Source organism: Medicago truncatula, chromosome 1 (assembly GCF_003473485.1).
Source record: "Medicago truncatula cultivar Jemalong A17 chromosome 1, MtrunA17r5.0-ANR, whole genome shotgun sequence".
Classification (NCBI taxonomy): Eukaryota; Viridiplantae; Streptophyta; class Magnoliopsida; order Fabales; family Fabaceae; genus Medicago; species Medicago truncatula.
This window is the reverse complement of record NC_053042.1, coordinates 22127614-22140356: the sequence shown is the minus strand read 5'-3', so window position 1 is coordinate 22140356 and position 12743 is coordinate 22127614. Positions and strand designations below refer to the sequence as shown.

Sequence of the window (12743 nt, the reverse complement as noted above, 5' to 3'; positions counted from 1 at the left end):
TTATAGTTTGTGAATGAACAATGCTTCTGTAGTTCTGTTTGATGTTTATTATTTATAAGATTTTGTGCTAAGTGAAGGAAAAATTGCATGTCTAAGAAATGTCCGGGAACCTAGCTACGAATTATTACTAAAAGAAACATCACATGACATGGTTACTAAAATTGTCTTTATCATTCGAGTCCTACTAAGAAATTGTCTCATTTAGTTTAGTAAAAATGGTGTGTTACACGTTTGGGATCATTTGAATAAATGTGAACCTTAAGCACAATTTTTTCCCCAACCGTAGTGGGTGAATGTTTTTCAATGTTTACGTGTTAAGTGTTTGATGCTAAATTGAATATGTGAAATTAAAACATCAATGTCGTCTAATTTCTAAAAATAAGTATAGAGTTATACTCCGAAATGGTGCCGTACCCGTGTTGGATACGTATCGGATACCGATACTCCGCGGATACTCCCGGATACGTATCCTAGAAGTATCCGAATGATTTAATTTAATTTCATATTAAAACTCAATTTCATATTTTTCTTCATGGAAAAATCATGGGGCAATTTCGAGTCGCCTGCAAAGCGTCAGGCATTGGAGGCAAACTGCGGGGTAATTTTATTTTTTTTTGACAAGTAACTGCGGGGTAATTAGTTGAGCAACTATTTGTAGTGTTTTTAGGTGATATTCTTAGGTTGGAAATCAAATTGTAAACATCTCAATAATTAGACTTTATTAGAGGAAAGATCAAAAACTTTTTCTCGTTTTCTCTTTTGATCTCTATTTGGGTTTGAGTGACTTAAAAAATGAATATAGATTAGAGATTGTTCTTGTGAGCTCTCGGATCTAATTTCTTGTAGTCTCTTTGTATCACTCATTTCATATTGAATTGGAGAGTTTCTCTCTTCCCCAAAGTATGTCATTTTGGGCAGAACTAGATAAACAAATATTGATATGTTGTTTCTTTACTCTCCTATATTTATGTTTTGGTTATGGTTGTGGATTTGCTATGCTTAGGAACTAGGTATGTTGTTGTTGATGTTGTTGCTGCTTGAGACTACATTGGTTTTGGTTTCCATTGATATTTGTCACACACATGTAAGTTTATTGGTGTGATTCCATTATCGAATTCACAATAATTGACGTCCAATGTGCGGTGAATGGGTAATTTTTGAGCACCTTGGGTTCAAAATGAAACATCGAGAAGTTTGATGGAAGAAATGATTTTGAGTTGTGGAAGATAATGATGTAATCAGTTTGGCACAACAGAAGTGCGCGAAAACATTGAAAGGTGAAGCTACGATATCAACAAACTTGACAAATGCAGACAAGTTTTTGGTCTGTTTGTAATCTTTTTTAATCCCTTTGTGGCACTCCTTGTGTTGCAAAGGGAGGTTGATTTTAATATATTGTCTCTTGACTTCTTGAAAAAAAATAAAAATATCGATCGAGCATTGCAATTTAAGTAATTTACAAGGCAATCAAAAAATCTGAATTCTATATTGCTAAAACCAGCAAGGCCAAACATATTCAGTATCATCAAGAACACATAGTATACTTAAACCAAAAAAAAATAAAAAATACAAACGAGCAGTAGCCTATTTGAGATCAGAAGTTTAAGAATCTCGCAATTTCAAGCTCTCTAGCTGTTCCTGTGCTTTGACCTGTGGTCAAGAAATGAAATAACAACAATTTAGCCATGAGTCACATTTCACATAACAGCACAGTTTTAAAACGTGTCCTCCAAAAAAGGGCACAACAAGTTCATACATTCTCACAAAACCATCTTGGATAACTATTCAACTAGCCTAAACTCAAAGCTGGTAAACAAATACAGGGAATCCAAACTTACATTTAAATCTTACATGGAAAACTGGTTGTGCTTGTGAGACCATATTAGTTTCTGTTTGATAATAAGAGCTATCAGACCTTGTTTACGAATACCTTTTTTAAAAGGATAAACTGCACTTTTCGACCCCTAAATTTTAAAATGTTGCGATTTTGGCCCCCTATTAAAAAAAATTACAATTATGGCCCCTTTCGTCCCAAAACTGCTGAGAAAACGCCACGTGTCCCAAAAAAGGGGTCAAAAGATCATATTTCCCTTATGTTAGGGGGTCAAAAGAGCATATTTCCCTAAACATAGGGGGTCACTTTTGTCATTTTTTTTCATAAGGGGGCCAAAATCGCAACTTTTAAAAACTTAAGGGGTGAATACTGCACTTTAATCTTTTTTAAAATGTGGTACAACATAAAATTAACTTTATTTGCAGGGCTGATTTTGTAAAGCCATTCATTATTACATCATTCCTGTCTAAAATTTCTACATGTCTTTAATTTTATAATTTCTTCTATAAACAGATAGAATGCCTATTATGGAATTAAAGCAACAAATTAAGATGAAGCTTATTTTTCACCAAAAGTGCACCCAAAACAATTCATTTGTCTAATTTGGGTATATACAGAATTTCATCCGAGTTACTCTATGACAACAAATTTATAAATCCATTTTTCAGAGACTTTCCAGACTCCTGCCTGCTCTGATAACGCATACTAACTATGCAAGCTTTTTACAAATTAATCAAAATATATTTTGAGAATTGAAAGGAAAACCAGAAATACTAACTTGCTCTAATTTCAGATCAGCATTCTTGAGTGATCGCAGAAGATGAATTATACGGTATTGAAGTTTTTCATTTTCTGCAGCAAGCACCTGAGCCTGAAAATCAAATCATTGGTAAAAGGATACAACCCGTTGCAAAAAATTAAATGTATAGAAGTTGTAAGTGAGTATAACCTTCCGTTTTTCTGAAATTAACTCAGCATTCGCAACTTCTAGCTTTGACTGTAGATCATTAACCACTTTCAATTGTTCCCCACTCTCGGTATCTGAAAAAGTTTCAAAGACACATAATTTAGGCCCATAGTATCAAGAACCAACTTCAATTTGAAAAGACTATTGCTTTGTGCTGTGTACCTCAGTACATACCTTTTCTACTATTGATGGCAGCTTCAAGTCTAGATAAGCGTTCCTAAAATATTAAGTGGTAATTCATAGTAAGAAATCCTTTAGTAATTCACAAATACAAAATGCTTTAACGAAAGTCATCAAAAATAAAGTGAGAAAGAGAGCTTTAACTAAGCACCATAATGAAGTAACTCAGTATTTGAGGCAAAAGGAAACAAGTTCACATTGACATAGGCTGCAAAAATCGTTTTAATTGACAACAAAATGATGATGAATATCAATGTCACACTCGCTAAAGGAATTCTGGACTATTGTATTATGAATTTTGTGCTACATGAAATGAAGGCACAAGCCTTTATATACAAGAGTTTAACTCATTAACCAACTCCAGCGGTCACAACAGCTCATAACAGAATATCACTAACCGCATAACAAACTTGAATAGTGATCTTAACGCGCGCACACACACACACCCCTCCTTAAGTTGGAGAGTGTATGTTTAACACGCCCAGTTCGGATAGTATCAAAGAAAATGGTGCTGGCTCCCAGTGTTTTGTAAAGAAATTTGCAAGTTTGTTAAAGGAGGAAGCTGGGAGGATATGAAAACGCCGAGATTGAAGCTTTTCTCTGACTATATGACGCTAAATATTAATATCAAACCAGAGTCACCACATATCCCCCTCCCCGGTTTGTGTATTCATTTCAGTATGTGTGGCCACTAGGCAAATAGTCAAATAAAATAAAAAATGTTAAGTGCACTCAAGAAAACTTGAGTTTGAGGCAATGTGACAAGCTGAACGGCTGTTGCAACACAAGAGTAGAACAACAAGTGAAGTAAAGGGAACAACAAGTTCCTGGCGAATGTTGGTGAACCATTGGAGTTCACAGGTGGGGCTATAGTGTGATATTCCGCTTCAAAGGAAGAATATGGCACATTGTTTTTCTTCTTATCACGCCAAGAAATCAATGAAGATCATAGAAAAACACAAAATTCACTGACAGATGTTTGAGTGTTGGGACAGGAAGACCTATTGGACAAGAAAAGGCTCCGAGAAGGGGCAGCTTTTATGTATCGAACAATTCTAGTTGCACCACCCAAACCTTTTATTCCAAAGGTTCAGTGAAGAAATCTTTTAACAGCTTCCATCTCATTAAGGGAGTCGTCCCCCGTAATCAACATAGACAAGCAAAGGAAATAGAATGTGTAGGGACAATTTTTTCTGTAACTTTACAATGATCTTAAGTATAGATTTAAATCCACTAAAACCTAGAGCGAGTCACAGAAAGCTCAGTTTCACATAAGCTTGGTTGGATTGGTTGTTTCACCAAAAGAATTACTTACCAAATATCATACCTGATAATACTCAAACTTGATTATAGTGTACAGTAAAAATAGATGGAATGTTGAAGTAGGAGGAAAAGGGGGAAAGGGGTTATTTTGGACTATGCATGCCATCAATCAAAAGCTTTTTTTTTTTTTTTTTGTGTTAGAAAGGGTCGTGATAATCCGAAGTTCAGTCCGGAGGTAGTTAAAGTCTGACGAAGAATTATCCCACCTAGTAATCAAACTCAAGTTTTACTGTCCTATTGATGGAGCTCATTATTCATTTGAGTTCCAACTATTATGTGGAACATGATATTTGGAGCACCCCACTATATGACACACGGACACTCCTCAGATTAGGTGCGTCTCGGTGTCGGACACACGTCACCGACACGACGCCTATGATTACACTGAATTATGTCATTTTTTTCAAATTATTATCCGTGTCAGGCATATCAGTGTCCATGTTAGCGTCTGTATGGGGCCACTTTTTCATACACTCATCGAACACCTCAATTTATCTATATATCTCTTCCTAATCCTACCACATCTATCAAAAAACTAACTCATTTCTTTCTCTTCATTTTAAGGTGTATACACCCCCACATGGGGTGTACACTAAACTAAACTAAACATTTTTCTTGTTATTTTGATGCTATGAAATGGAATGAGAACAGAGAAAACAAGTCCAACAACAGTGAGTCCATAAAAGCAGCAGAAAAGTGGTAAATTATAAACATGAGTAGTAATGACGTTTGGAACAAATGAAGGGTTTGTATGGTTTAATTATTAGGGTATATATATGAACAAAGTGGTTGAATCGGCAATGAAAAAAAATAAAAAATAAAATAATAAAAGAATGAGTAGTGACCTCAGCTTCAGAAGCTCTTCGATAGAAAGGCTTTAAGGTGACTTCCAACTCGTTTACTTTAACAGACTCGACCATTCTTCGATACAAATTCCTCTGCTTCTTCTCTCTGTTTTTCAATCTTTTACAATGCTAATCTCTAAACTGAGCCAGGTTAGTTAGGCGACGGCTTCTTCCATGGACCAGTTGGTCCATATGGTCCACGGTAGATTAATTTTATTAGATCTTTTGAACGGTCAGATTAAGCACCTTATTGGTGTTATTGTATTATCTTTTACACTATATTATTTCCTTTTTCGTTTGAGAATTGTTGTTCCCACATTTGATAAGGTTCTGGCACACGACTAATTTACGTTTTTGCTTCTCGGCAGTTAACTGCGAAGGAATTAGAATTCCGGCGGCAGTTAAGTGCCGAGGAAAACAAATTATGAAGACAGTGAGCTCTGTATGATTCTAAAACATTTCCAAGCCATTTTTCGGCCAGTTTTTATCTGTAAGTAAAGCAGAGAATTTCGAAAGGCAAAATAATTCATACAACATTGAAACTCGAACATAAACAAGAAAAATACAATATCTTTTACAATTGTCTATAATTAAATCAAATCGACATTTGGTTCAAATTACACAAACGTTTGAAATTCGTCATAACGATTCAAATCACAAAAAAAATATTGGCGCAAATGCACAACATAATTAAACCAACATTTTATACATTAAACAAAGTAAAAAATCCCATGAAATTAAAAGTAATATCATCAAAGTACAAATATACAAATCAATGTCATGAAAACACCAAAACTAAAAAACAAGTCCTAAAAAACAAAATACTACTACTGGTCGTGGTCGTGGTCCTGGTCCTGGTCCTGTTGATGGTGCCTCCTCCTCGGCCTCTGGCCTCGCCTCCTGGTCAAAATCAGCGCGATCTGCTCCCTCATATGGCTCATGGCCTGAAACCACTACTGAGGGGTCGTGCTCATGACCTCCTCCTGGCCTAACTGCGCATCAGCGTAGGCAACAACGCCACAAACCATGTCATAGGTGTCAGGCAAGCTTCTCGCCTCATACCGCTCCCACTGCTGTGCAATGATCTGCTCTTCATTTGCTGGCCTCGGAAGAACTCCTGGAAGAGGTGGCAAGATCTGAGGGTGAGACACCCAAGTGTACCATAGCACATAGCCATCCGCCTTGTCTGCTCTTCTGCTTGCTCACCCCAATCGGCCACCTTAAGTGTGTGAGTGCGGAAGTCGACGAACGCCTGCACAATGTGAGGCGGTGGCAGCTCTACTGCCTCAAAACCCTCTCGGGCAAGTGACGGTACACCCTACGAACACCGCACATAATCCAGCCAGAATACCAGAAAACCTTCACAAAATCCTAGATCTCCCTGTGCTCTTCGTACGGCCTCCAGCATACGTCATCAAACTGTATACGATCAAGTAGTGACCGATACGTGACCCCCTCTCTGTGACCCTTTTGAAGTTTCCACCTCGCTGCAACCAGATAGTTTTCCATGTAGTCAGTGTTGGGATCAACACTGTAAAAGCAAGGAAAATGCGCCAAAAACCATGTCTGCACAAACCAAACAAATCACATTTATAAATTATTACGCACGAAAAAATATAACAAAAAAATAAAAGTTAAGGTTCACATTTATAAGTTTCTTACAGTGCGCAGTGTCACGCTTCCCCCCAGAGCTCTGTCGCCAGGCCTACACGCCTCGGCTAACTCGCTGTATAGGTATGCGAGTGTCATCCCTCCCCAAGAATAATTATGCATCCCTGCGTAGTCGTCCTCCATGGTCGTCACATAGACCAACTCGATGCGTTTGTTGCTTCTATCGCCAAATAACAAGCATCCAACCAAATAGAGAATGTAACACCTCACGCAATAAGTCCTACCCCTCTCCCGCTCCTCCAGCTCCTCTGGATCCTCCGTATCAGCCAATACGTTGGCCCTACGAAGGTACCTCGTATATAAGTCCCTCAGCCTCGGGTAGTTAATGTACCCACTGTACTCCTGCCCACAAATTTTGTCCGCCTCCTATTGTGACACACCCAAGTGCCTCATAAGTAGTGCCGCTCCCTCATGTCTCGGCATCTTCTTCCCATGGCTCAACATCTGCCCCTCAATCTGAAGATGCGTCAGACATGCGACATCATCCAAGGTCACAGTCATCTCCCCCAAGGGCATGTGAAAGGTGCTGGTCTCGGGATGCCACCTCTCGTATAGAGTCATCAGCAGGGCATGAGGCATAGTGGCGTAGCCTAGGTAAACCAAGTCATGTAACCCGCTCTCCCTAAGCTGATCCCAAAACCAATCCTGATTCCCGTTTGGGCGTCCGAGACTCAAGATCTTAGCCTCATGATTAATCGGTTTTACCACACGGAGCTTACGAACCTGAAATAATAGAAAAATAAACATAGTTTAAACAAACACACATATAAAGAAAATAATTAAACATAAAGAAAAGAATTAAAAAAAAAACACATATAAAAGTGGATATAATAATTAAAGAAACACACGTATAAAGAAAATAATTAAACATAAAGAAAAGAATTAAAAAAAAAAACACATATAAAAGTGGATATAATACTTAAACAAACACACATATAAAGAAAACAATTAAACATAAAGAAAAGAATTAAAAAAAACACATTTAAAAGTGGATATAATAATTAAACAAACACACATATAAAGAAAATAATTAAACATAAAGAAAAAGCATTTAAAAAAAACACATATAAAAGTGGATATAATAATTAAACAAACACACATATAAAGAAAATAATTAAACATAAAGAAAAAGCATTTAAAAAAATTACACTTACGTTATCTGAATTATACCAAAGCGGCAACGCCACATGATTGGAATAAGAGTGCAACAAAGATAGGTCTGCCGGTCCTCCAGGAAAGGGAGGGTCCACAGGTAACACCTCCGGGGCAGCAGCTGCTGCAATGTCATCATCATCTGCTATATTTTGCTGCTGTTGTGGTATATGATCCTGGTCATACCCACCATCTGTAACATCGTGGTGTACCCGATCCTGATAATTCAGGTACTCCACCTGATGGCTCGGATTAACCACCTGCGACTCTTCAGGTTGTGTAGCATGAGAAGCCTCCTGTGAACTCCCTGAACCATCCACCCTCAGACCTCTACCCCTCTTTGGGATGTGGCCACTTTGCCTCTCCCTCCGGTGGCTCTAAGTCATCGCAACCACTTTATCAAATAAACACATTGAACTTAAACATTATCATACACACTATCATTCACATTCAAACATAAATAATCAAATGCATTATCATGCACATTCAACCTAAGCATAACCTAAACTAAACATAAACATTCATCTTCATTGAAAAATCAAAACCATATTCAACCTAATTCAATATACACTTTTTCGAATTACAATCAACATCATATCCATAACCTAAACTAACTAAATAATCAATAAAATTGTCATTGAGGCATTTTATCAAACACTTTGTGTGCAAAGTATCAAACATACTCAAAATGTGATCTTTTGCCACCATTCAAAACCACATTATACTCTAACATCATTCAATCATCAATTAAAGCCACTACATTCAATTATAAACTACATGCAATCATCAAAAATTCAATTCCTACATCAACCCTAACCACATGAAAACTACCATTTTTTAAAAAACAAAAAACCTACACAAACTAACATTATGATTAAAAATGAGTCAAGATACTTACTTGTGATTAAATGGAGATGATGATCTTGATTTTGCTCAAAAAACGAAATTGGAGAAGTTGGTTGGTTTTGGAAAGCTTTTGAGAAATTGAACAATACTCAGAAAACTGAGTTTCTGCTTCTGTTTATGTTCAGTTCGCATCGGCAGTTAACTGCCGAGGAAATCCTCGGTCGTTAACTGCCGTCGGTTTTCTAAAACTTCGGCAGTTAATTGTCGAAGGACATTTAGGTAAATTACTCGTGTGTCTCAGCCAAACCAAATGTGTCAACAACAATTCTCTTCTTCTTTAGTCTTTCTTCTCCTGGATTTCAACAACATATCAATTCCAATTTATTTATTTATTTCTTTATGGGCAGCCCCTACTATAGTCCCCTAAAAAAGTGGTGCACCTGTGCTCTCTGCGTTTTTACCTTCTACAGCCTGTTTCAATTTATTTTGCTTCATGGTCTCACATAGAAAAAAACAATAATAAATTTATGTGTGGTACATGTGATTAATGGAAGCCTAAAATCCCAAGTGAAGAAGCGTTCTCCCCTCTTTCTGTGTCCGTTGCTGTTTTCTTCCTTCCTCTCTCTCTCTCTCTGTTGATCGCCCAATCTCATGGCCACTTCTTCTACATAATCTTAATCTTTACCACCCACACCCCTCTATTCAACTCATAAACTTATAGATCAAAATTATTCCATCCTAAAACAATTACCTTGGTTCGTCAATCATCCTGAAACAATTTAAAGTTATTACTCTAAAAGTCGCAATTGATTTGGTTAGCTGTGAATTCACACTTGCTGGAAACTAGTTTTGTTTTTGTGCATGCGACATTGTCTAGGATTGCCAGTAAGTTTTGATAAAGATATCATATATTGCGATATACAGTTGGAAAATAGCGAGTTAGTGAGCCCGTTAAGTTTATCTACTATTTTACATTGTTGATTTCTATTGCCTATAAAGAGTTGTTTACATACAACTTATTGTATGTGAACATTCTTGTTGTATGTGTTTTTAATATTTATTGAGCTTATATATTTCTGCTGTTGATATGCTTGTTCCGTTAGAAATTCCTGGAAGTGGTACTTACAAACTTCTTGTAGTTCAGTTCAAGTTTGTTGGTGGTGTGTAGGATTTGGTAGATTGGGAAACTTAGTTTTTCATCAGATACGCTTAGAATCTCATGGTTCCCCGTCACATAGTTTTATGCAACTTCTGTGATCTACCTCTAATGTCTCTTTTGGTGATTGGCACAATTTGGCAGGCAGCAAGGTTTTCCAACTTATCAAATTCAACAACTCGGTGAACCCGTGATCAGTTGAGGTTCTTAAGAAGACAAAGCTCGAAAGGGAAAGTGTCGTTGAAGACATTGTTGGAGAGTGAACTGGAGAGGTAATCAATTTGGTCGTTAGATCTGTTGTAATTTTTTTATTTTATTTACATTTTTTTCCATTTGGTCCTTAGATCTTGTTATTTATAGTTGAGGTTTTAAGAAAAATTACTACCTATTACATTTTTTTTCATTATAGAATATTTTATCAATTAAAATTTGAAAACGCAATGCTAAATATCATATACATTTTCTCTTAAAAAAAAAATCCTACACAGTTATACGTTACAAATATATAGACCTTGAATTACTATATATATATATATATAGTTTTTTCTAGATTACCTTTGAAGTATGGTGGGTAATTTACCCACCAACCAATGAAAATGAGCAATTTGTTGGTGGGGTCAAGATAGTTCATGGATACCACTTAAAAATGTGCTTATGTGGCTAATGTGTATTGGTTGGGGTAAATTACCCACCATTCTTCCATAGGTACCCTAGTTGTCACCATATATATATATATATAGATAGATAGATAGATAGATAGATAGACCTTGAAACCATAGATATCATGTATTCATGTTCATTATTATAGCCAGATCCAATTCCCATGTATTTTGATTTGATTCCAATCTAATCCATCATCAATTTATAATATAAAATGATATTTTCTACTTTGACTTAGACTTTGGACAGTCTGCATTGCATTACTGTCACAGTATGTGCACAGACACAACTTTGCCAACTTTTTCCTAGTGAGAGAGGAGAGAGTCGATGCAATATGGTGCAAGGCTTAATTTTGAGGGGGTTCAAGACAATAAAAACATAGTAAGATAGGTGTAAATTTGAATAGTTGAGAAGGTGCAGTTGAACCCCCTGGCCACTACATGGCTCCGCCAATGACTATTGTATTACATACTTGTTCTCAAATTTTTATTTGTTTGTTGGAAATATTGATAGTGATCGGTGCTTAATTTGCAATTAGGAATTACGATAGTTAGTGTATCATTGAAAAGATTAGAATTAAATTCGTTATTGAAGAATTTCCCATTGTTGTACCTTAGATACATTGTATGGGTTTCTACATTGTTGTACCTTTGTTGTTTTTTGTTTGATGTTTTTGAGACTGCTACTTATTGACAGGTAAATCGTTTGGGATTCTTTCAAGCTAACACGTGTTTTCTGCCCTCCCATAGTTTTTTTCCTTCATCCATTTTTTTAATCTTTGTAGTTTACTTTTTTTGACATATCCTATTTACTTTTGCAGTTTAAACTTAGTTGTTGTTGTATGTTGGAATGGATACCAATGCCAATTCTAGAGAACATTATATGAGCAATAGTGGAAGTGCACATCAGGTATGTTGTTGCGTATGAGATTTGAACTGATTTTATAGTTAAAGTCTCATTTCAAACATGTATACGACAAAAGAAAATTATTGTTGCAGAGATTCAATTGTGGAATCCGACCAGGATTCATGAAAAATGACAACGTATGCAAAGGAAGTAATGGACATCGTGGTTTGGACAACGGATGCGAAGGAACTTCAGGGATTTATGTAAATGGTTTAGAAGATATGGGTGACATTAATTTCAAGATGTTAACTGAAGATGATATGAAGAACTATCAATTTCCAAATCTAGAAGTTGCATTTACATTCTACAATTGGTATGCTAGAATGCATGGATTTTCTGCCCGTAAAAGCAAGGTTAGGAGGAACAAATTAAATGAAGTTGTCCAACATAATTTTGTTTGCTACAGAGAAGAGTTTAGAGTAGATAGGTTTAATAATAACAAAATTCGTATGCATGAAGCTAGGGCGGACACACGATGTGGATGTGAGGCGAACTGTTGTTTACACTAAAATTTGGTAAACAATCACTGGTTTCAAGATGTTTACTTGCAAGATCAACCAGTAAATCTTAAGAGCATATTTTGCTTTATTTATCTTTTTAGAAATGTGATATTTGTTCTTGAAGAACTTTGATAAAAGCAAGAATAAATAAAAGGCAATCGAATCCAACCCAGTTGAATCCAATCGAAGTATGATGCAAATGAAAGTAGATAAATTACTCAAAATAAACAAGTAAATTGCAAAGGCATTTAAAGAAATGTATTGAAATTGCATTGACTGAATGTAAGTTGGTACACATATTCATACATTGCAACTTGTGACTCGTTTATCGCTTCCATACGGATAGTTTGAGCGTAAGTTTTTAGTATGATTGAATTGTGAACAGTTTTTCCTAAGAAAAACTACTATTTATACAAATAGGGAATAAATACCTAGTTTGAAAAAACTATAACTGCAGAAAAACTACCTAATCCTAGCCATACGATTTGAATATCGAATATAGCCATTTGAACACTTGACCTTATCCGTAAAAGTAACTGCCTTCGAAATCCCCTCGGTCATCGAACAGAGGCGCGCGTCTTCGATTCTCTACCAAGGAGCGCAACTTCGATAGAAATGCAAGATCAAGTCTTTTTCATAAGGTCAACTCTTTTGACCACATTAAATGATACCCTTTTATAAATATTGGCTAACAACTGTGTTG

General features: G+C 36.2%; 1 protein-coding gene and 1 long non-coding RNA gene across 3 annotated transcripts; one reads left to right on the top strand and one right to left on the bottom strand.

Moving 5' to 3' along the window:
- Positions 1–1410: 1410 nt before the first annotated feature.
- LOC25483380 (uncharacterized) lies at positions 1411–5319 on the bottom strand. Of its 2 annotated transcripts, none has more exons than XM_013612065.3 (5): positions 5150–5316; positions 2976–3018; positions 2784–2875; positions 2613–2705; positions 1411–1650 (listed from the first exon to the last, which is right to left on the bottom strand). In XM_013612065.3, exons 1-5 carry the CDS (start codon positions 5222–5224, stop codon positions 1603–1605), a joined length of 351 nt encoding a protein of 116 aa, XP_013467519.1. In that variant the 5' UTR covers positions 5225–5316; the 3' UTR covers positions 1411–1602. The 2 variants fall into 2 exon arrangements, with proteins under 2 accessions (XP_013467519.1, XP_039691107.1); XM_039835173.1 differs by lacking the exon at positions 1411–1650 and adding an exon at positions 1833–1889 and having other exon boundaries at positions 5150–5319.
- A 4045-nt stretch (positions 5320–9364) lies between these two features.
- Positions 9365–12223, top strand: LOC25483379 (uncharacterized). Its single transcript, XR_003009417.2, has 4 exons — positions 9365–9703; positions 10119–10246; positions 11455–11543; positions 11633–12223. It is a non-coding gene; the product is annotated as an uncharacterized lncRNA (long non-coding RNA).
- The last annotated feature ends 520 nt before the right edge of the window (positions 12224–12743 follow it).